Consider the following 23,351-nt stretch of genomic DNA (forward strand, 5'->3'; position numbering starts at 1 on the left):
TCAGATCAGCCTAGTAGCCCTTCTCTACACCTGTTCCAGTTTGAATTCATCTTTCTGAAACATGGGAGACCAGAACTGCACACAGTATTCCAAATGAGGTCTCACCAGTGCCTTTTTAATGGTACTAACACTTCCCTGTCTCTACTGGAAATACCTCGCCTGATGCATCCCAGGACCACATTAGCCTTTTTCACAGCCGCATCACATTAGCAGCTCATAGTCATCCTGTGATCAACCAGTCATCCAGGTCTTTCTACTCCTGTCACTTCCAACTGGTAAGTCCCCAGCTTATTGCAAAAAATCTTGTTGTTAGTCCCTAAATGCATGATTTTGCACTATTAAATTTTATCCCATTTCTATTACTCCAGTTTACAAGGTCATCCAGATCTTCTTGTAAGATATTCCGGTCCTCCTCTGTATTGGCAGTACATCCCAACTTTGTGTCATCTGCACATTTTATTAGTGCACTCCCACTTTTTGTGCCAAGATCAGTAATAAAAATGTTAAATAAGATTGGTTCCAAGTCTGATCTCTGAGGAACTCCACTAATAACCTCCCTCCAGCCTGACAGTTCACTTTTCAGTATGACCCATTGTAGTTGCCCCTTTAACCAGTTTGTTGTCCACCTTTTAGTTCTCATATTAATCCCCATCTTCTCAAATTTAACTATTTCCCTTGTGGAACTGTATCAAATGCCTTCCTGAAATCCAGGTAGATTAGATCTACTACATTTCCTTTGTCTAAAAAATCAGTTATCTTCTCAAAGAAGATCAGGTTTGTCTGGCACAATATACTTTTTGTAAAACCATCTTGTATTTTACCCCAATTACCATTCACTTTTATGTCCTTAACTACTTTCTCTTTCAAAATTTGTTCCAAGAACTTGCGCACAATTGAGGTCAGACTAATAGGCCTGTCATTTCTTGCATCACTTTTCCCTCCTTTCTTAAAAATAGGAACTTTATTAGCAATTCTCCATTCATAGGGTAAGACTCCTGAGTTCACAGATTCATTAAAAATCCTTGCTATTGGGCTTTCACTTTCGTGTGCTAGTTCCTTTAATATTCTTGGATGGAGATTACCCGGCCCCCCCTGATTTAGTACTGTTAAACTGTTTGAGTTTGACTTTCACCTCTGATGTAGTAATTTCTACCTCCATATTCTCGTTCCGATTAGCCACCCTGCCATTGCCCCTATGCTCTTCATTAGCCTCATTAAAAACTGAGGCAAAGCATTTGTTTAGGGGTTAGGCCATGCCTAGTTAATCTTTAATCTCCACCCCCATCCTCAGTGCTTAGCGGTCTCACCTCTTCTTTCCTAGTTTAATTCTTATTTGTGTGGCTATAGAATGTTTTACTATTGGTTTTAATTCCCTTTGCAAGGTCCCACTCTGCTTGGCTTTTGGCAGTTCTCACTTTATCCCAGCACTTTCTGATAAGAAGCTGCTTTCCTTGCTGATCCCACCCGTCTTCCATTCCTTGTAGGCTTGCTGCTTTCTCTGAATCACCTGTTTGAGATGCTTGCTCACCCAGCTTGGTCTGCAACCCTTCCTTATGAATTTTTCCCCCTTGCTTGGGATGCAGGCTTCAGATAGTTTCTGCAACTTTGATGTAAAGTAGCCTCCTCCACATTCAGATCCTTGAGTTCTTTGATCCAGTCCACTCCCCTAACTAATTTCCTTAATTTATTAAAGCTAGCTCTTTTGAAATCAAGGACCCTAGTTGCAGATCTATTTTTGTTTATCCTTCCATTTAGTTTAAACTGAATGAGTTCCTGGTCACTCGAACCTCTACAACCAGTTTTTCTGTGAGGTCCTCACTCCTCACCAATACCAAATCTAAAATTGCAGCACCTCTTCTTGGTTCAGCAACTGTTTGATGAAGAAATCTGCTATCACATCCTGGAAAATGTAGGCCCTACGGTTAGTAGTAGCACTTGTCCTCCCATCTATATCTGGGAAGTTAGTCTCCCATCATCACACAATTACCAGTAATATTTATTTCATTAAAAACATTTAAGATGTCTCTATCCGTCTCCAAATTGGATCCTGGTGGTCTGTAACACACTCCAAGCACTGTATCAGGGGAACCTCTAGTAGCTTTTTCCTCCAAAGTGATTTTTGGCTCAAACAGGACTGTCTTATCCATTCCATCACTTCTAATTTCTTTACAGTTCAACTCATCAATATACAAGGGTACTCCACCACCTTTCCCTTTATTTCTGTCTTTCCTGAACAGCACATACCCTTCAATACCTGTACTCTAGTCATGATTACAATTCCACCATGTTTCTGTTTACCCTAATATCTGGTTTCACTTCCTCCACCAGTAGTTCTAGCTTGTCCATTTTGTTAGTCAGGTTCCTTGCTCTGGTGTACAAACATCTTAATTGTGGGCGAAGCCAAGCAGCAACAGTCTTTGCCTGACTGGGTACACTGTCATTTTATGGCTAGTATTGCTTATCTGACTGGTGTCAGCACTATCCTTCCCCTTAATGTCCATTCTCCTAACCACGGCTGTATCCTTTCTTACTTGATTTTCCTTCCTCTCAATCTGGTGTGGAGATCACATGAGCATCTCCCACCTCTCTCTCTAGAGAACCTAGTTTAAAGTGCTTTTAATCAGTTGTGCCAACCTCCATCCCAGAAATCTATTTCCCTCCCTACTCAGGTAGAGTCCATCCCATGAGAACACCACTCAGCATTAAAGTAATAGAAGAGACATGTTAATGGGGGCAATTTAGATCTTGAGCACTCTGTGTCCCTACTGCTGTAAGATTTTTTTGTTGAATTTGGGAAATAGAAAAAAGGAAGTTGTGTTTAAATGCCCATCATATGAATAATAAACTATTAGGCTTCAGCTCTAAATGAGTGACAGGGCTGTGTTTAGGAAATGCATATTGAAAATGAACCTTTTATGAACTGAAAGTGAGATTAGGGCTGAAATACCCTATAATCAAAGCATATGAGTGGCACAGAAAGAGGAAAATATGATTGTAGACAATAACATGGCTGTAAAGGAAATACTGCATTGATGGCTCCTGCCCCCCACACCCATCCTAGAAACCCAGGCTAGAAGTCATTTCTATATCTACAGTGTAGTACATTACAAATCCCACTAACAATTTTGGCTGCCTTTCCATTGACTTTATTGGGCTTTGGCTCAGGCCCTAGAAACTGTATTTCTGTTCAAGCTATACATTCCTCTGTTTGCAGATAAGACAGCTACAAACTGCAGCCTGAATTCAGCAGACCCCATATGTGGGCCTGAAATAGGGGGGGTGAGCACAGTGTTTCCCCCTCTTTCCTTTGTATGGGCCATGGAAAGGCTAGAAAGAAGGGCAGTCCCTGTGCATGATTTAGCCCTCAAAGTTCATGGTGCATCCTACAGCCATTGACAGAGGAGGTTCTGACCAGCTAGTCCAAGACATTTAGAAGGCCAAGTTTGAGAACTTGGCCACTGTATTTTGTTTTAAAGAGCACTTTATAAAACTACAAGTTCTGCTTTTACAGTAGGTTGAATCCAGTGTAATGAGAGCAGAATTTGGCCCTTATTTTTGTAGCTACTAAAACAAGGACAATTTATCTTTTAAAAACACTTGATCATATTGTTTCCTCCATTTTTTCCTCCTTTAGAGAAAGGCAAGCTTAAAAATGACTGGCATGTTATGGCCTACTATCTTACGGTGGGAAACAAATGACTTATGGTCTTTGCAAAGTGGCTTATTCCATACCAAGAAGTGCTGGGAATGTTTTCCAACATGAGTGGGAGTTATGCATCCTACACACACACTTACCAGTTTGGTACTAGGTTGTAATAGCATTTCTACAGAACATGGAGTTATTCTGGAATAAGTGTCCATAATTGCACTTTAAAATTCATACTTTACCTTAATCCAAATGATCAAATGCCAGTTTGAGTTAAAACTCTTGAAAAATATTAACTTCTCCAGATGATGGGGGAACATAAGTTCTTGTAACTTGAATCAGACATATGTACTGTACTCTCTAGCAGTAAAGGGGGAGAGGGCCAGCACAAGGCTGTTTGAGGAAGGGCATAGAGCCTTGTGCAACATGTTCTGTACAAAGCTAATTCTCCTCCCACAAGAGCTGTACACTGAGGTACCTCAACTCTTTTCAAGAGAGACTTCCTTCCAGTTTACACTGGTCTGAGGAGAGAATCAGGTCTGTGACTTTAGAAGGTATTTCTGTTCCCAAAAAGGACTATAAGCCAATCAAAATATTTAGGAATTCATAGAAATTATGCACACCATTTTTTCTGTTTAAGATGTTTTAATAAAGATTTGTTCCCCCCCCCCCACACTGTACAACACATTTCAGTGTACATCAAGCTCAGATAAAAAATAAGGCTTACAAATTACATTTTTCCAGTGAATTGGTTTTTTTTTTTGCAATAAAAAATAGCTGCTACATAAATCCCTCCTGATCTCTGAAAAGGAGCCACAATTATTTCCAAAAATAGAATTCATATTTTAATCATATGGGATAAACCAGAGGGGAAAAAAAAGACAACTCAGAAAAAGGCTTGTATATAAATTGTTTTTAAAAGGACATGCATAGAAGTGAAAAAACATGCGCCATTTATCAAGAAAAATTCCACTTATCCATTTTAATGTTTTTTTTCAGTTAGGCAAAACAGGCCCTTTATGCCCCAGACTACATCAGTTTCTTGTAAAAATGCCAAAATGAACAAAGTTTACCAACTACAGTCAGAGCAAAATATTCACCGATACCCTCCATCTGACTGTCATATTACAGGCCTACAGTATAATCACGTACAAGGCATTTAAACAGACTTCCTCAAACTGCAAAATGTTGTATGTCCTATTCAAACATGAAACAAACATTTACATTCTTCCTATTTCAAACACACATACAATTAGTTTAAATTACATTATACAATATCTGTTAAATAGGAACATTAAAGAACTTCAAGAAGCAGCATATAAATATATACAAACTGACTTGAAATGGTGTGATTCCCCCCTCGAAAGGAAAAAATTATAATTGCTACACCAAGTTTTGAAACGTAAAACAAAATTTGTTTCTGTACCTAACATGTTCGTGTAATAAAATGTACAATACAAATTGTCTCACCCTCGGCTTTAAAATAAAAGGTTAAGTAGGTTTTTTTTAAAAAAAATGCATATCATGATGTAAGCAACGTGGTTAAGTTTTGAGCTAGAATTCTGATGTATAACTGGTCACTCTCCAACCTTTGGTATTAAAAACAACCCATAATAAAAGGCCAAAACATTTAACCCTAGAGCATTTTCATGTCTTCAGGTTAGAGCTAGGCACTGTGTCATCCTCCACACTGCTCCACGGGACTTGGTGCAGCAATACTTGAAGCCATTGCATCTGACGAAATAAGGCCACTTCTTCCTTCAGCTTTCCCTGATTACAAAACCAGTTCAAGGTCCTTATTTCTTAACAGTTGCACCAATCTGAAAAGACTGACTGCAGATGGGTCCTAGTCACAGTTCAAAATCTTGCAATCTCTGCCAGTTTTGCATGATAATCGCAGCGTTCAGTCTTCTGTGTCTGGCTGCACTCCCAGCATGGCATGAAGTTCCTCTGCCGTGTACCCCAGCAGGTTCTGTAGGTCACATACAAACCGGTACACGTAGCGTTTCCCTGAGGTTTTGTGGATGATGTTCTTGTCATAATAATAGCGCAGGCCTCGGCTTAGTTTCTCATAGTTCATTTTTGGCTTGTTTTTCCTTCTTCCCCACCGTCGTGCCACCTTCAGCCCCAAGGGGGGGGGGAGAGAAAGGCAGAACAAACCAATTAAAGCACACTATCTCAGTTAGCTGATAAATAGGAAAATTAAAACTTATTTAGCAACCAAGTCATTTTGTTGGTTCAAATGCCATCAAATCAGTGAGGATACTTAGGTCAGTAAGAGTTGAAGTCTTAAACAAACAATCTGAGTTATGGGCCAAACTTTTTGGCCCGAGGGCCACACTGGGGTTGCGAAACTGTATGGAGGGCCAGGTAGGGAAGACTGTGCCTCCCCACCACAGCCTGGCCCCTGCCCCCATCTGCCCCCTCCAACCCATTCAATCCCCCCCTGCTCCTTGTCCCCTGACCACCCCCTCCCGAGACCCCTGTCCCTAACTGCCCCCCTGAGACCTCACCCCCTATCCAACCCCCCCGCTCCCTGTCCCTTGAGTGCCCCCCGACCCCTATCCACACCCCTGCCCGGCCCCCTGGGACCCCAACCCCCCCCGTTCCCTGTCCCGAGTGCCCCCCCAGAACCTCTGCCCTTTATCCAAACCCCCTGCTCCCCACCCCCATACCATGCTGCTCAGAGCAGCAGGAGCTCACAGCCCACCAGAGCCAGCCCCACCACCCGGCAGGAGTGGTGGGCCAGAGCGCTGGCGGCACAGCAGCAGCACTGCTGCGGGGGAGGGGCCAGGGACTAGCCTCCCCGGCCAGGAGCTCAGGGTCCGGGTAGGACAGTCCCACGGGCCACATATGGCCCACCGGCCGTACTTCGCCCACCTCTGGTCTATGAACATGATGCCAATAGGTAGTGGATGGGCGCATGAGGCACCTTGCCACAAAGGGTTTTAAAAGAAAAAAAGTTGTTAGTGATAGAGAAGAGGTTAAGGTGAATTCCTCTCTCTCAAAGAGCTAACCACCTCACATGTGAGGTGGTTAAGTCACTTAAGGCCATATCCAAAGCTCACTGAAGGCTATAGGAGTCTTTTCATTGACTTCTGTAGGCCTTGGATCAGGCCCTTTAACTGCGTCAGAAAGGGGTTCCATCGTCAATTAGAGGGTTGGAGTTTATTCTGTTAGTGACTAATTTCCAAATGATCACAGCAGTCATTTGATGTATATCTAAAAACAGACCTTTGAAGGCCTCACTAGTCTGTGCATCTGCCATGTTTCTCTCAATTCCCAGAGGTTTTATCAGTTAAGTTACTTTCCTTAAACAGTTAAGCAATGCTGCAATGTAAAGGCAGCATGCAAAGACAGGACTATAATACACTAAACTTTTATGTACACTTAAGTACTTGACTGATGCTCTCGAAGTCACCCAGCAGTAAAACATTTACAGAGGCAAAGACTCCTGATCTTGTAAACACTTTGCCTTGAGGGGTGCCTTTCACTGATGGAGGATCAGGCCCTAGGTTTTTATTCAGTCACAATTAGCCACATACCTCATCTGGATCAGCAAGTTTAAACTCCCATCCATCTCCAGTCCAGCTAATAAATGACTGACAGGATTTGTCTGTTAGTAACTCCAGAAGGAATTGCCACAGTTGTATAGGTCCACTGCCTGTAAAAACCAAGAAGAGTAAAATTATTAGCCACAACTAAAGGATATAATAAGACCCCTACCATAATCCTAAGATTTATCTAACTAATATAATTTTAAGATGTTTGGCTGAGGCAAAGAACGACTGTTTCTGTAACAGGAATCTGCTGAAGGATACATTATAATGAACTGAGTACACTATTTTAATTCAAAGTAGTTATTTGAACCAAGCTTTACTTCTCCCCCACCCCTTCACTTCATTCCTTTCTGCTGGCAGCTATATTTAAAACCTTAAAGGTCCTAAACTAAAGTCCGTGCCCTGATGAAGCTTCCAGTGATGAGCATTTTGCCTGAGTTAAGTAGTCTAGGAATGAGTGCTTAGTGGGTGAGTCAGTGCTGGTGAACTCCTTGAACTGAAGGTTTTGTCTGGAGTTTCCCTTCTTTTTAGGCAGATGGAGCTCTACCCAAAATAGAATTCATTCCAGGTTTTAAAACAGGCTGTTTTTTTACTAGAATATTGCATTATTAGTGAATAAATCATTCATGAACAAACAATGAGTAAGGGAGCTTGAGAGCTACACTCTTCCTTTATCACAACGGACATATACCCACACAAGGGATCAGAAGCGAGAGAACAAGAGATATATTGTGTGACATCACTTGCCTGTAAAGCCTGCTAGAATTGCTGCTGGTATAACTGGTTTCCCTTGCTCTACAGGATCACTTCTTTCTTGAATGTAGTCTTTGAAAGACATTGTAGGTTTGTTCAGACATAGAGACTGGCTACAATCATCTTCAAAACTTTCATAAGAGGGCACACGTTGTACATCCACTAAAGAGGATTGGCTGTTCCAGGACTGAAGTTGAGAATCTGTGCTTTCATAACTTTCTGTGCCGCTGTCACTTGATTCATGCTCTCTGGGCTTACCTAAAAAATTAAATAATGGTTGTTGTTCAGTTTATTTTGTATGTATAAGCCACATTAAGTAAAAAAGAGTGCACAGAGTATAGAGCCTTAAAGTAATAATTAGCAAATGGATAAGGTAAATCTTACCAGAGTTATCCATCAGCAAATTCAGATTGTTTGTGAAGTCGCGGGTCATGGAGCAGTAGTTCACGTTGACGGTCTCTAACTGAGCTTTGGGGAACATCGAAAATTCTTGATCTGGGCTGAGGAGATTTGGTCCTGCAGAAGTCTGACATAAGTCACTCAGGAGGCTGGCTTTGGGGTAGCTATGCATTTGCATACCATAAGGGGCCTGTTCTGTATTAAAACCTAAAATGACAAGGAGAGGGGGGAAAAAAGGAATGGATTAGTTATTCACAACAATCCTTCTCATAAACATAATACCTTCATGTAAGCAGAACAAAACCAAGTCAACCCTTCCACTGCAACACAGACATACAGTTATGCCACTAAAAAAATATTTTTAAGCGGAAAACCAGACTGGGTAGGAACGATAGGGTATGGGTCTAATCCAAAAAGTCTACTGAAGTCAGTGGAAGGACTCCAATTGACTGCACTAGAGTTTAACCAGGTTCTGTATCACACAACCAGTATCTGCCGTATGATTTACAGATTGCCAGTTGCGCACAGAGCTCTCTGGTTTCCCAGAATGACAGAACAGAGATAGAAAGTGCTGGGGAGGGGGGCTAGGTGGTCCATAGCAGGATTCCTCTCTTGTTAACTGATCAGCAGATTGAGAAATACTGTGCTGAAAATACAACCTCATACACATAAGCAGCCTGGGGTAGGGGGGAGAGAGAGATGTCAGGAGAGGGCCACTGGTCCCTGTCCTCTCCCTCCCTATTTACTCCATCTGCCCTCTGAGGCTTCATATTGCCTCCACCTTCCTTCTACCAAAAAGAACCAAAAACATGACTCCTGCTGGACCCTCATCAGTGCTGCTTTTAGATTCAGCCTGGTAGTTGTGGTAATGGCCAGTTTGTACTAAACACTTTATTTGTGCAGAAAAGTTATGAAATCCCAAATTTGTTTTTGGTAAATGAATTGCCAAAAATCAAGACTTGACTTTGATTAACCACAACTTTCACACTGTCTTTCCTCCTGGTTTCACAGACTCCAAGATTTGCCTCAAGAAAATATCTAGTCTGATTATTTTCAGTGTTCAAACCAAACTTGCAGAATTACAGTTTGTGATATCACGTGCAGCATAATGCTAAGGAAGGGATTTTAAATGTCAACCAGATCAGGATACCTACTTAATGAGTTGTTATTGACCCAGTGTGGGACTGAGGTAAGATGAGAGTTTTCAACATATTGGTCCTGTGTCTTCTCTTGACTGTCTGAAAACAGAACAAATATTCTTTTTACACATCTGACCAGGACATTATGGGGAACTTCAAGGCAACTGGAGGTATTTGTGACAGTCACAAAGTTAGTCACCCGACAAACTTTCAAAGAAATAACTGTTGGTAGGGAAAATTTCATGCCGATAGAATTCTAATATTCAATCGGTCTAAAAATCTGCAACACATTTAAGGCCCTGATCCTGCAAACATTTCAGCAATTGCTTAACTTCATGCACATGTGCAGTCCCATAGAAGTCATGGGGATTATATACACATACTTAAAAGTTTGTAGGATCTGGGCATTAGGTAAGTGTTTTACACACAGGACTATAACAGTGAAAAGACAAAAAGCAAAATCACCAAAATCCAGCTAGACAAAAGAACACTCAACTTCCAAAGTTGTTTAACAAATGCTTAAATGAAAAAGACAGCTTATGGTAACAATGGGAAAAGAAAAAAAAAGTTCTCCTTTTTTCAATATAGTAGTTTTGGCTCTCATCTTGTTGGAGGATTAGGGTGGGTAGATCCCTGCATCCATGTGAAGCCCCTCGACAAAATTTGTCCTCATCCTTCTTTTGTCTCAATGAAAAGACCCTCAAGTCTCTGTCACTCCTACATTCATTCACTGACTTATTCCAAAACACTGGTAAAAGTCACTAGTAACATGACTTGACCTAGTTTGACTTTTGGTTACATTTTTTTTCTGATTTGGATTATATATTGCATCAGATCCATCCTAATCTCATTTATATCAATGACTATTCTGTATAGAACTGCTGCTGAGACAACTGCAGTCTGGCAGTAATTGACAAGCTAGAAACAACTGATTGCTTTTATGCTCTCCAGAAAACGATTTTTTAAAGCTACCTTTGATAATGTTTAAAGATTTTAAAAATTCACTTTGAGTTTTTTTAGGCAATTACAAAACCACAACTCAGTGAAATACATCACAGTTTTGTTTGAGGGGATTGCTTTGTTAGGATCACAGAGCAGGAGTCCTTTTTGGCTCTCTAGTTACCTTTTATCATCTGTTCCAGGTGTTCCCACAGAATGTCACCTACATAATCAGGAGCCAGCTCCAAGAAATGTTCCTTGCCCAGGTTGCACAAGTCTTGGCCGTTCATGACAAACTGAGGAAAGTTCACATTTGCCAAACTAAACTCCCTGGTAGCCCAAAAAAGCCATTGGCAAACCTGCTGTTCAGTCCATAGCCAAGGATCTGCAAATGGGGGAGGCGGAAGAGAAAAGAAAAATGCATAACATTTAGAGGCAACTCTTGATATTTATGTTCATAAGAACCTAAAATAAAAGTTTAGGTAAAAAGATATTGAGAGTGAGGGCTCATGTTTAAAAGAGTTATCTAGGATATCTACTTCTGAAGCTCAAATATCAATGATTTAGTCTTAATTTTAAATCACTGCCCTAATTTTTCCTTCTATCTTCTTTTAATCAGTGGATGAGCTCAGTTTACTTGCTCTTCTCATCATCTAACCAATCAGCATCATTTTTGCACTAAAAAGATTATAAAAAGAAAGCACTTACTATTTGGGATACCCAAACGACACTGTTCCTTTGCAAAGCCACTGAAAGTAGCTTTTAAAGCTTGACTCATCACGGCCTTACTGCATGGGGTTAGGAGAGGCAATTCACAGCTGTTTGACTCTAAAAGAAAGGGGGAGGAGGGGAGACATTAGCATTTAGGCTAATGGACCAGACAAGGAAGAATCCACAATGTTAAAGAACGAGCAAAAGAGGCTTCCAACTATAAAATGGGACCAAATATGGCAAGCCCTATCTGTAATAGTTATTTCTATGCCAGCGTAAGATTGTCGCAGCTAATGATGCAGACTCAGATTGACTTTGGTAGTAAGAAGTATGCCTTTGTTATGTAGAGTCAATTATCTTTATGAGAAAACAAGAAGACTGCTTCTTCCTCTTCTCTCCTCTATAATCTGAGAGCCAAGTGACCTCTTGTCAACTCTGGATACCCTGCACTGAGCTTGAGAACCAAGTAATGAGGAGGGTAGCAATGATGAGTTGGCTTGCGGTACATTTACCACTGCACTAGATTGAATGTCAGACCCACTCATGCATAGATCAGTCAATTGAATTTGTGGTGTTGTCATGTATTATTCAATGGTTAGAATGTAATACATTTTGGGTCACAAGCTAGTTCCCAATGCCAAATTTATGTAACTGGCTGATGATCCTGGTACTTGAATTTTATGCAGCCATAAACTGTTATAAATTCATAATATAGATAAGCAACTCCTTAGTTAATGCTGCAACCAACTTCCATTCAAAGGAATAATTTAGCCCCCATCCTATCTTCTTTATTAGAAAGATTTGGCATGAAAATTTCCAGACTTCTTCTGGAAGTAAAGAGCATCTTCAAGTAAAGTTTGAAGAAAATTGGTCAAATTGTTTTTGCATTATCTGTCATTTTAAAAAGTTACCCGGATTTGATATTCTGACTGGTGTCAGACATTTCCTTGGGTTCCCTCTAGCTTGGAACCAGCTGGTCAATACTTCTTCAAACTTTCAACTTTCCACAAATCTCTTTGAAAACGAGTGCACAGATTGTAGTTAACATGAGTGCAACCTAACTGCGTCATTAACAATTGCTATATCTAATAAAGTTAATGTCACAGGGAGAGTGTGCATACGCATGAGATAAGCTGTCAGGCTTTAGGACTGTGCATGAACCTGCAAAGCTAATCTAGCTATCTATGGTCTGCAATGAGCTCCACGTGAGCAAGCAGGTGAACCTCTGCACACATGTGGAGCTCACTGCAAGGCTGACTAAAAAACTTAGGTGCAACACCCATCACCATTGTATCGGAGTAGCTTGGGAATAAGCCAGTCAGAGAGATCTGAGGTGAAGGTAAATTGAGAACTTTGAGTACAGTCCTGCTACAAGGATTTCAGTGTGTTACTTATGCAAAATTTCTAAAGCTGCACAATAAACCTGAGGGAAAGGGGGCCAAGGACCTTGCAGAGTTCTACATTTATACAAGTTCAGTGGGACTAAATACAGCTCTAATATTCTGTCTTTCCCCATTTTAAAAATACACCAACTTGAGTTACAGAAATGAACAAGTAAAGGTAGGTAAAGATTATTAGTAATGTTAATCTTAACAGATACACACATCCAAAGACCTTTTTAATTTTGCCTCAGTATGCCTAACTGGCCTTCTACAGACAACAGATCCTCTTATATTCACACACCCTACTACAGTGTAGCTTTCCGCTATGGGAAGCTGTAAGCCAGCAACAGAACTACTCATGTGAATAAACTTAATGTATGTAAATGTCTACAGGACTGAAGTCTTAAGGTAATATTAAAAAAAAAAGTCTTCTCTATTATTAAAGATTTATTGTTGTGCATCATAGGTAACAGTGACAGAAATCTACTTAGAGAACCCAGCACTTTCTATTTTGACTGATGTGGCTGATCAAAGTAAAACGCAAACAATATTTACCATAAGAAATCGAATCAAATCCTGTTGGTACTTCTTGAAGGGTTTGATCTTCATTTAATGAGGGAAAACATCCTGCAAACAGAGAGTTTGTGACGTCAAAGGTGTCAAATGCTGGTTGATGCTGCAAAACAGTTTAGAAAAAGAATATTCAGTGTAAGTATTCTGCTAGAGCACTGCTTACAGCAACTACGAAGAGGACAAGTTGTTTGTATGTACACTATCTCCAGGTACTATCTTCTGAAATCTATTAAACCATGAGTTCAGAGTATAAACAAATAACTATTAATGCAATGTTAAGGGTTGCATAGTTAAAATAAAAATGCAGAAGATTCCAACAGCAGTGTTCACTTTCCTGCGTGGCACGTTCTGTATGTCCTATGGTAATCATTTTTTTACAACATGAACAGTGGTATACTAAGCTACACATTATACAAAATAGATGAATGCTATGTTTATATAATGCAGATGAACTAATTTTTCTGTTATGTTTCCTGTCTTTCTGCGCCAGACCCACAGATGGTGTAAATAAGAATAGATCACTGACTTCACTGGAGCTAAGCTGATTTACATAAGCTGAGGATCTGGCCTTCTGATTTTTGACTGTGCAACTCTGATACGCTAAAATGCAAAAAAAGAGCTGTGTTTAATCTTTTCAAAGACAATGCTGCCTGCATTAAATTGTTAGAAGTTAAATGACCCCAATTAGGCACTGATGCTTCTACCTCCATGAAGGTGAGAGGATCAAGTTCCCAGATGAGCGGTTATTGACTGGAGGCAGCGTTCTGCAAGACTGTGTTTGAAAAGGCTGCTTTACAGTGTGACAGCTGCATCTTTGAATTAAAGATGCTAGACTATTTTAAAATTGAGATACAATGAAAACTACAAACTTTAGTTATAGTAGGCACAACTAGCAGCCATTTTAACAGGTGTGTATCTAAATTTTAACTGATTGCTAAATTGTAAAGAGATGTTAGTATCATTTTTAGCCTTGTAACAGACAGCTAATGATGACTTCCTTTAAGTGCTAATTATTATAATTCACTAGTCCTTCTAGTATAACAAAAATAATGGCCAACGTGAAGACGCAAGTAGGCTTACTTACATTTTTGGAAATATTCAATCTGAATGACATTACTTAAGACTGTAAAACAGTCTTACATGATTTATGAAGTAGAGTCTTTTCTTAGGTTTATTTTATTTTTATGGTTTAGGTAACCGGATTGTACCAACTAATGCATTTCATAAAAAGCAGCTTGTTAATCCGCAGCAGTCTCTAATGAGCCTTTGCTAGTTTAAACCAATTAACAAGAATAAGTGGGACTGGCTATAATAGAATGTTTGAGGGGGAAAAGGAGAGATTTCTGATGAGCTAATAGTCACTTATTAAAGATTACAAATATTTGTAGAAAGTCTTGTCTATCATTCAAACTCTGAAGTGCTCTAGTTGGGAGGTGGTGTACATGCGAAGTTATTACTGAATCTCCCAGGCCACATGCACCCCTCCTTCATAAATAGGTCTAGAAGTTACAAGCTTTTTCTACCAAAGTGAGCTGAATAAGTTTATACTTAACATGCCAACTAGTCATGAAAAAGACTTGTAGCAACAGGTAGGGGCTATCACTAGACATTCCTATTGATGAGATTTAAAAACAAAAACCAAAAGCCACAACCCAAACCTGTGGATACAGTATTTGGAAAGCTACAGAACACAGCAATGATACCCATATGAGAGCATCTGCAGTAAAGGGGAGCCAGAGACTAAGGAACCACATACAATATCTGTGGACAGTTCCTATTTGCTTAGGCATCCACTTAAATGTTAATGCCAAGGTACAGATTTCTGTTGAGAATAAACTAATGCTCCTCAGCATAACACAGATTTGGTCTCAATTGACTGTACTAACTTAAATTGTTTTTGCAGAGTAGCATATTAACCATCTGGTCTTTCCTGAATCCACCATGGTTCCTTTCTGGAGTTTACAGCTTTTCTATTTTGGTGTATGGTGCTATTTTTGTTTTGTAAACTGGCTGGGCAGAAACTCAAGACAGACAGACACTTTGGCTTGCAAGTAGTACTGAGATTGTTTTTTATAAAAAGTTGCTATGCATTTCAGGGTGCAATTCATAGCAGCCTATGACCCACAGAAGGAAGAGGCTGGCATGAAGAAAAATCTAGAAGTCTTCCTTCTAATGGCTAATTTAGTCCAAAAATTAACTCTGCTGGTCAGCTCAGTGTAAGTAATATTTTTCATACTAATTAAGATTGTTCATGTACATATGACAGCAATAAAAAAAGTCAGAGTAAAGATACTTTAAAGATTTTTGTTATCTGTGAAATAGTTTTAAAACCAGCTGGTCTGGTCTGCTACTAAAAAATGCTTTAAACGTTAATAGATAATAGCTCTGATTCACCATTTGTATCTAGAGAAAAGGCCAAGATCTTTCAACATAATCTGGAAACTCCTGTATTTTGTGTAAATAAATGACCCTTACAGTGACTCACTGGAGGGAAAAAAAAGCAGTAGTATATGAATGAGTAGAAAGCATACTGTACCCATGTCTCATACTTCAGAAATGTAAGATGTATTAGTTAATGTTCAAACATTGCTCTGAATAGGTAATAAAACCCCATATGGGATAAATCCTGCTCACTTTACTCAGTCAACCAAAAAAAAAAAAAAAGAGGGGGTGGGGCATTATGTGGTTTCATGGCAGTTATGTATAAATTTAGTAATAAACTGTGCAAAACTTGAAGCAAATCCAAAAGAATATTTCACCACTGCATAGTTGTTTCCAAGAGTCTTAAGGGTTGACCTAAGATTGCGACAAATTGTCATCTAACTCCAATTTCCTTTGTGCCTGGCATAACTCCTGCATGGGAGAGCACTCAATTCACAAATTTCACATAAAGCTTCCTATTATGCTCTGTGAAATGAATATTTGGTTGCTGGTTAGCAAAACAAATTATATAAGTCGGGGGGGGGGAGAGGAGGGGGAGAAGAGGAGAAACAAAAAACAAAAACACACATTTGTAACTGACTTTAAACGAAATTGTGATATACCCTCAAACACTAGCATTTCTCATAGCATTCTAGGCCAAAAAGAGTTTGACTGGTCTGTATTTGCTTTTCCTTGATCATCACAATACAAGCGACCAATGCTGGCTAAAGACCTTTCATGAATAATTACAAAAAATATGTTAAATGGATGTTCTTGCAGACAGTTACAAAAATGAAATCTTTTAAATTCTGTTTTTTCTAACCTGTCCTCGATTTGTAAATATCTTTTAAAGCAAGTCAAGACATTTGAACAACCGTTTCTTACATATAAGACTGAATAGTTTTGTTTTCATGCATTTTACTCTAGATTTTCGTTTGGTAGATTTGCACATAACCACAGAGAATTTAATTTTCCCATACTAGACCAATGCTTTTACATACATCAGTCCTATCAAAAGACATTGACAGCCTTGCATGAAGTTAAATGTAGAAAGACCATCTAGGACCCAGTCCTGCTGCCCTTACTTGCACAATTCTGATTGAGTTCAATAAATTGAACATCAGAATCTGACTTTTCATTTTGCTTTCCAATCTTTAAGATGGATTTGTCAAATGTATATTTTCCTGTTTAAACAGGGTGCTTTAAATGGCTAGGTATAAAGTGTTTGTTCCTTATCTTATAGAAATAAACATCAACGAGAAGGAACCCAAATGTAGTTAGCATAGTCTCTCTTCAGCATGCATATGCAGGTCTCTCACTAACATGAGAAATATGTGCATGGAGTGGGAGTTTAGGCCGCTTGTTTTTAGCATCTCTCCTAGGAAAACTCACCTTGAGCATTCCTCTGTAGACATTAGACACAGGGGCTACCTGATCCATGTTCTTGATTCCAAAGTCACTCATCTGAAATGAAAAAAGAGAACGTATGAAAAATGTGTTCTTGTAGAAGGTGAGTCCATTAACAGGAACACCTTATCTGCTCTATTGTAAACCATAAACTTGTAATACAACAAAATGCTTCATTCAGAGAATCCTCTGACAAGGCAATAATATGAAAGCTTTCATCTTGAGTACTATGTCCTCAACACTGGGCCTGATTTACACATTTTGAATTGGGATGAACTCCATCAAAATCATTGACATTAAAATGGTAGGAGATGTATATGTGAGAAGCAGATCAAGCTCTTAGCATACAAGATGAAAGTCTTCATAGTGCCTAAGTTTGTTGAATTTAAGTTTACAGGCCTACAGAAATTCTTTGCTTGCCAACTATTCATTGCTTATCCCTAGGAGTCTTCAAGTTTTGGTTCCAGTGCCTTAAATGTTCATGCTTTGACTTTTTGAATTTTGACTTTGTTTACTGGATTTTTACTAAACACCCATAAATGACTTACGACTTTCCCTTTCCAATTAGGGTGTGGAGCTGCATGTAAGATTTAGTGAGTCCTCTTTGTTTTCACTCAAAATATTTTGGAACTAAATCTTGGACAATATGTCTTTTGGGACAATCCAGAATACACAATCAAGTACTGAATACAAGTTGTTTATAATGTGAATTATTAGCCTGAGAAAAATGTAGTTTCTGATAGATGGATACAAGTTTCAGTTATTTACCCTTTGACAATCAGTTGAATAAACAGTATTTGGAGACTAAGCAAAATAAGCAACAACCCATTGTGAGCAGATGTAATTTCACAACACTGCAGCGTTAGGTACTTTGAACACATCAGAAGGAACATGCAGTAAGACGTATCTCTGAAAAAGCTGACTGTCTGGTAGATATTTTAATTCTATTACCCATTTTACATTCTCTCCCTTTTTATGGAAATCGCAACACAGTCTATTCCAAAGACTGATCCGAGTATTTATTAAAGAAAATATCCCCAAAGTGTTACACTACTGTTTTGCACACTCATAACTTAAAATATAACCAAGTTTGGTAAAAATATTTGTTTGAGGATCAACTGTCTGCCAAGTTTCTGCCTAAAATATCTTACTACAGTTATAAACTCAACATCTTAAGAGGTTTTGTAATATAATGGGACTGATAACAGACTTGTCTGCAGTGGCATAAAAATATACTGTCCTGTGGCCTGTAATACAGAAACAGAATTGTGTGTGATTTTATGACTAGTTCTAATCTATGTTTGACAAAATAGTGACATATTCATAGTAGCTCACTCAAACAGAAGGCTGTAACGTAGGCTTACGGGTATTGCTCTGGCTTATAAGGACAAACCACATTGAACATAAATGATTTATCAGAATCCACTGAGACACTGTTCATTTAAAACTTTTCCTTTCATTTTGTCTTAGCACAATGCTGGCTTCTCCACCTTCACAGAAAGTGTTTAGAAACTAATATTAGTCCATAAATGCCATATCAGGAGAAGGTCAGCCCCACCATTCCCACATCAAAGCTGTAGTTATTAGAAAATTAAATTATTTCTGCCCCCCTTGGTTACTCCTATATACACGTGTAAAAATAAAATTTTTAAAAAATCAAGTACTCAAAAGAAACTAAGCAAATCAAAGAAGGTCTAAGCAAAACAAATACAGCTTGCTGTAATGATAAACATCCAAAGTATCTATAAAAATAAACCAATAAAACCAGCCTCTTTTCTCCTCTCCTTTGTCCGATCACTCAAAATCCTAAATATTTAAACTTAAAGGCTCATTTTGGCTTTAGTGTCAACTGTTCTTCCACATACAAAAACAATGACTGAAAATAGAAAACAACTGCATTTGAAAGGAATACAGTCAGACAAACTTCACCTAAATATGGAAAATGCTAATTGGTGTGATTGTGTGGAAATGAGAACACAAAATATCCTCTCTCTTTTATGAACGTGTTGGTAATGAATAGTGATCTCTCCACAGTTCAGGTCATAAATTCATTCAAGTGTCCCTCATCCCTCCCCTGAAGATATTACTATTTTAAAATTAACATCTTATCCTGTTAATCCTGTTGTTGCTCCTTTTCAGAGTATCATGAATTTCTAAAGCTTTTTAGTATCTGTTACTGTTAAATTATAAGGAGTAGTATCTAGCTATAAGCCTCAACTTCTAGATATAGCTGCAATTTGTGATGCAGAAATGCATTTGCCTATGTTTTCCCAATAACCTTAATTTTTGGCCCATCATTTATTGTGATTAGTCTGAAGATTTCAGGTGAAATCCTGGCCCCGAAGTCAATTGTAATCTTGCCAATGACTTCAAGAGGACCAGGATTTTACCTGTCTTTTTTTTGGTCTCAGTAAGTGTTCACAATACAAGTAGTATTTAAAAAGGTGTAACTGGCATTTCTTCCAGTATATTAAACTGAACACTATTTCTCTATGCCAGTCTGCTTACTTGCTATTTCAACCACACACAATCACTTTCACTTTGTCAGTGTTATGTTTTGAAGGCAACTGGAAATAGACTCTGTAGCACACAATTATGCACCAAAATCCTCATCAATATTTTTTTTTCCTTTGATCAAATTCTTCAAGTACAACTTGTATGACAAATGAAAGGATACAGTTACTCATAGTGTTACCAGTTTGGGTGATCTACCAATGAGGCAAGGGTTTCCAGCTCTGTGATAGGGAACTCACCAGCATACTGGAAAATAAACTGGGCGGAGTGTGCGATACAGATCTTTGCAACAGAGAGACTTAAAGTTGGAGTATTTCATTGGGATGGTGAATGCTGTTATTTTAAGTTCTTAAAAAGGCACAATGGCTCAATGTGACTGGGCCTCACTACCCACTCCTCCACTAAACACTGACAACTGATTCTCGTTGGCTACAATGAGTAACTAGCAGAACACCTTTGTCAACACCTGTGCACGGCTGAGAGTGGGTGAACCTGAACAGACAAAACAGGATCAAGCAATTAACTAATACTTCTGAATGCTGGTCAACTTCTTTCAGCAATAACCAGGTACTTCCTTTACCTAGAGTAAGCCTGTACCTATTCAAAAGAAAAACTAAAATCGGTGTTAATATTTGAGACCTAACTAATTAGGCAGCTAGTCTTCCTAGCCTAGATCACCAGTTCTTCCTAAGCAAAACTCCATTGGACTTCAAAGTGTTTCTTACAATGGGCTTTAAAAAAATAAAAATAAATAAAAAAAAAAAAATCAAGAAAGCTCTTAATTTCTAAGTTTAACTATTCGATTCCAGTTAGGAGTGATGCTTCCTTAAATACATGATAGATGACTTGTCACAGCTGACACACTTGCCCATAAAAAAGTAAGGTGTAGAAATCATGCAACCAGACCTACCAAAAAAACAAAACAACCCCCCCCAACCTTTAACATAAAAAGCCACCCAAAACAAAAAACAAAAACCAGACCAAAACATCTGATGTATCTGCCTATCAAATGGTGGCTTAGAAAAATATTTCTAGATGTATTGGGGGAGGGAGAATCTATATAGCTCTCACCCAAACTCCTGGTTACTGGTTTTAGATCACACAAGGGGTTTTTAAAACTTGGATTTAATTTTTTTAATTGACTTTATACTGTGATGTACATAGACTCCTATGTAAAAGCTGCTGCTGTTGAATCTGTTTGCTCCCCCCAGCCCTCTTCTTCCCCCTCCCCCCCCCCCGTATTTGTATTGTAAGGTAACAATAAATAGTTTTATTGGCTGACATGTCAGCCAGTCTTTGCTATTAAAAGAAACAAAAAACAAAAAACCCACCACACCCCTCTTTGCCCCCCAACACTCAGTCACATCCAAGGGACTTCGGTGAGTTCCAACGTTTAACCTACTGCTCAAGCTTCCAGAGTATCAGAAACAATGTGCCACCTTCTTCCTACCACACTAGTAGGATAAAGGAGATCATCATAATCCAGCGATAGATTCCAAGAACTCACAGTTCAGCGTAAGACCAGCCAGGCTAAAAGAACTTCTAAATGTTTCTCACACCGGCAAGGCTAGGAAGAGCCTCCCTGTAAGGCCGGGGGGGACACACGACCTTCAAAACCCAATTTCGATTTGCCCTCGCCGCTTGACTCCAAATCGGCTCTCACCTACTTAACCGGTGTCATCTGACTCACCGCTATAAAATACAGCGATTCCCTTACACGCCAAACCGGAGGGGGGAGCAGCCGGGCTCGCTGAGGGAGCGGGTGGGGCGAGGAAGGGTCGTTCCGCGCCCAGGGCGCTGCCCGCGCCGCAGTACGAGGCGGCTCCCTCCCGCAAAGTTTGGGCGCCGGGGCAGACCCCGAGCCCGCTGCGGCCCGGCGGCCCCTCCAGCGGCGGCGGCAGGAGCGGAGGCTGGTCTCGCTGCAGGCGCCGCGCAAGAGCGGACAGCGTGAGACAAGCGGCACAGGCTGCGGATCCACGCGGCGGCCGAGCGCCCCCTTCAAATCCATCGCGCCCCCTCCGGGCCACGCCGGGCGGCTGAATCCTGCGCCTTACCTGGGCCGCCCCGAGCCGAGGTCCCGCCGGGAAGCTCTCCAAACCCAGCGCTCGCTGCTGCTGCTGCTCCTCCCGCCTCCAAACGCCGCCGCCTCGTCCGGAGCCAAAATCGCCTTTGCGCGGTGGCTGGGGCGGGGCGCGGGGGGCGGCGCGGCGCGATGGGTGCGTGGGCGCTGGCTGTGCCCGCCGCGGCTGCTGGCTCCGAGTGCGCCGCGCTCCGCCGTGTGCGCTCCTCCGAGCCTCCCGCGGGCTCTTCAGCGGGCAGGAAAAGGGGGCGGAGCGCGCCTCCCCGCGGGCCCGGCCTCCCCGGCTTATACGAGGAGGCGGAAGAGCCGCTTCCTTTTCTTATCGCGGGTGTTGTCCTTTCGAGTCTGCCGGGGCTGCCAAGCCAACAGCCGCCACCCCCTCCCCCGCCCGGGTGCGAACGGAGCCTGGGCTGGGGCTTTCACGGGCCCCCGCCTCTCTCCTCCATCTGTTTGTTGTTTTCTTCCCCGAAGGGAGGGGGCCAGCCTGCCTTTGAGGAGTTTACATCACAAAAGAAGAGAGAGGGGGGAAGAAATACCTATATCCTCTGAGGGAGATGGGCGTGATTCTCTCCCAGAGTCCGGGGGACTTCTTCATCAGGGATGATTTTGTTTTTCCAATTCAGACTGGATGTTTTTCTAAAAGCTGTGCTCTAGGCATTATTTGGGGGACGTTCTACGGCCCCTGTTATACAGGATCAAAGAAGTGGGGTTTTTACCCACGAAAGCTGATGCTCAAATAAATCTGTTAGTCTTTGAAGTGCCACCGGACTCCTTGTTGTTTTTGTGGCTACAGACTAACATGGCTACCCCCTGAGACTAGATCCGTGGTTTTCAACCAGTGCTTAATTTGTAATGAAAGAGGTGCCCGGGCTCACACATTTAGGTGCTGGGGTTCAAACAATTTTTTTTATAATCATACCTGATGCCACAAGCCCAAAGGTGCCAGGCGATGAACTTCTAAGCCTAAAGGTGCCAGGGCTGAGCCCTGACACAAATTAAGTGCTGTTTTCAGCCTTTATTTTCATTTGTGTATCCCTAAAAATTGTGAATGGAGGTGTGGACCCTTTTGAAAATCTTAGACATAGCCCATGGACCCCTGAGCATTGTAACCGCTGTTCTGTGGCAACGACAGCCTTTTGCGGACCCCTTACACATAGTCTGTGGACCCCCAGGGGTCTGCAGACCATGGTTTGAAAACCACTGGGCTAGGTGATCATCCTGGTCCTGCCTGGCCTTGGAATCTGTGAAGCTAAGAACATCACAAGCATATAAAATATTTAGTTTTTAATTACACCAAATGATGTACCAAACTATTGTAAGATGAGGTGTGTCAGGCTCTTGGGCACAGAGCAACATGAAAATAGTTCTTCAAGTCTGCCTTCCAACCTGGACAGTATTGAGTGCCATGGTAGAGGATGTATCACATTAAACTGACACTGGGTTTCCCCAGGGCCACTGTAACCTATGTAAATGGCTTTGTTGGGTATTGTCCATATATCACTGTAGATACTTCTAAGGATGAAAAAGCACAAATGTTGTCATTCGTTCCAAGCCTGTTTATTATTTCTGATGGAGGAGTCGCCATGCCAAATACTAAATTATGGGATTGATGCAGGAATTTCTGGATGAAATTTTATGGCAAAAGATCATGGTCACAATGGCCCCTTCTGCCCTTGTATGTATCTTCTAGAACTGAGTACCTTTCACTGAAACACTTCTTGCTATCAGCTTGATAGCAGATCACAGCTGCTGTAGAATCACACAGAGAGATGCTTTTTAAGTAGCCAGCTCCCAAACCATTTGAAGGGTTTTAGATACAAAACCAAG

The 23,351-nt window shown here is 40.6% G+C and overlaps 1 protein-coding gene across 2 annotated transcripts; it reads right to left on the reverse strand.

Annotated features, from left to right (window-relative positions):
• Positions 1 to 5,156: 5,156 nt before the first annotated feature.
• ETS2 (ETS proto-oncogene 2, transcription factor) lies at positions 5,157 to 21,632 on the reverse strand. 2 transcript variants are annotated; one of them, XM_037903885.2, is made up of 10 exons: positions 21,499 to 21,632; positions 16,916 to 16,987; positions 13,085 to 13,205; positions 11,145 to 11,264; positions 10,621 to 10,821; positions 9,513 to 9,596; positions 8,344 to 8,565; positions 7,954 to 8,217; positions 7,192 to 7,310; positions 5,157 to 5,765 (listed from the first exon to the last, which is right to left on the reverse strand). In XM_037903885.2, exons 2-10 carry the CDS (start codon positions 16,985 to 16,987, stop codon positions 5,550 to 5,552), a joined length of 1,419 nt encoding a protein of 472 aa, XP_037759813.1. In that variant the 5' UTR covers positions 21,499 to 21,632; the 3' UTR covers positions 5,157 to 5,549. The 2 variants fall into 2 exon arrangements, with proteins under 2 accessions (XP_037759813.1, XP_043394156.1); XM_043538221.1 differs by lacking the exon at positions 21,499 to 21,632 and adding an exon at positions 20,952 to 20,973.
• Positions 21,633 to 23,351: the final 1,719 nt, after the last annotated feature.

This window comes from Chelonia mydas, chromosome 1, assembly GCF_015237465.2.
Source record: "Chelonia mydas isolate rCheMyd1 chromosome 1, rCheMyd1.pri.v2, whole genome shotgun sequence".
NCBI classification, from domain to species: domain Eukaryota; kingdom Metazoa; phylum Chordata; order Testudines; family Cheloniidae; genus Chelonia; species Chelonia mydas.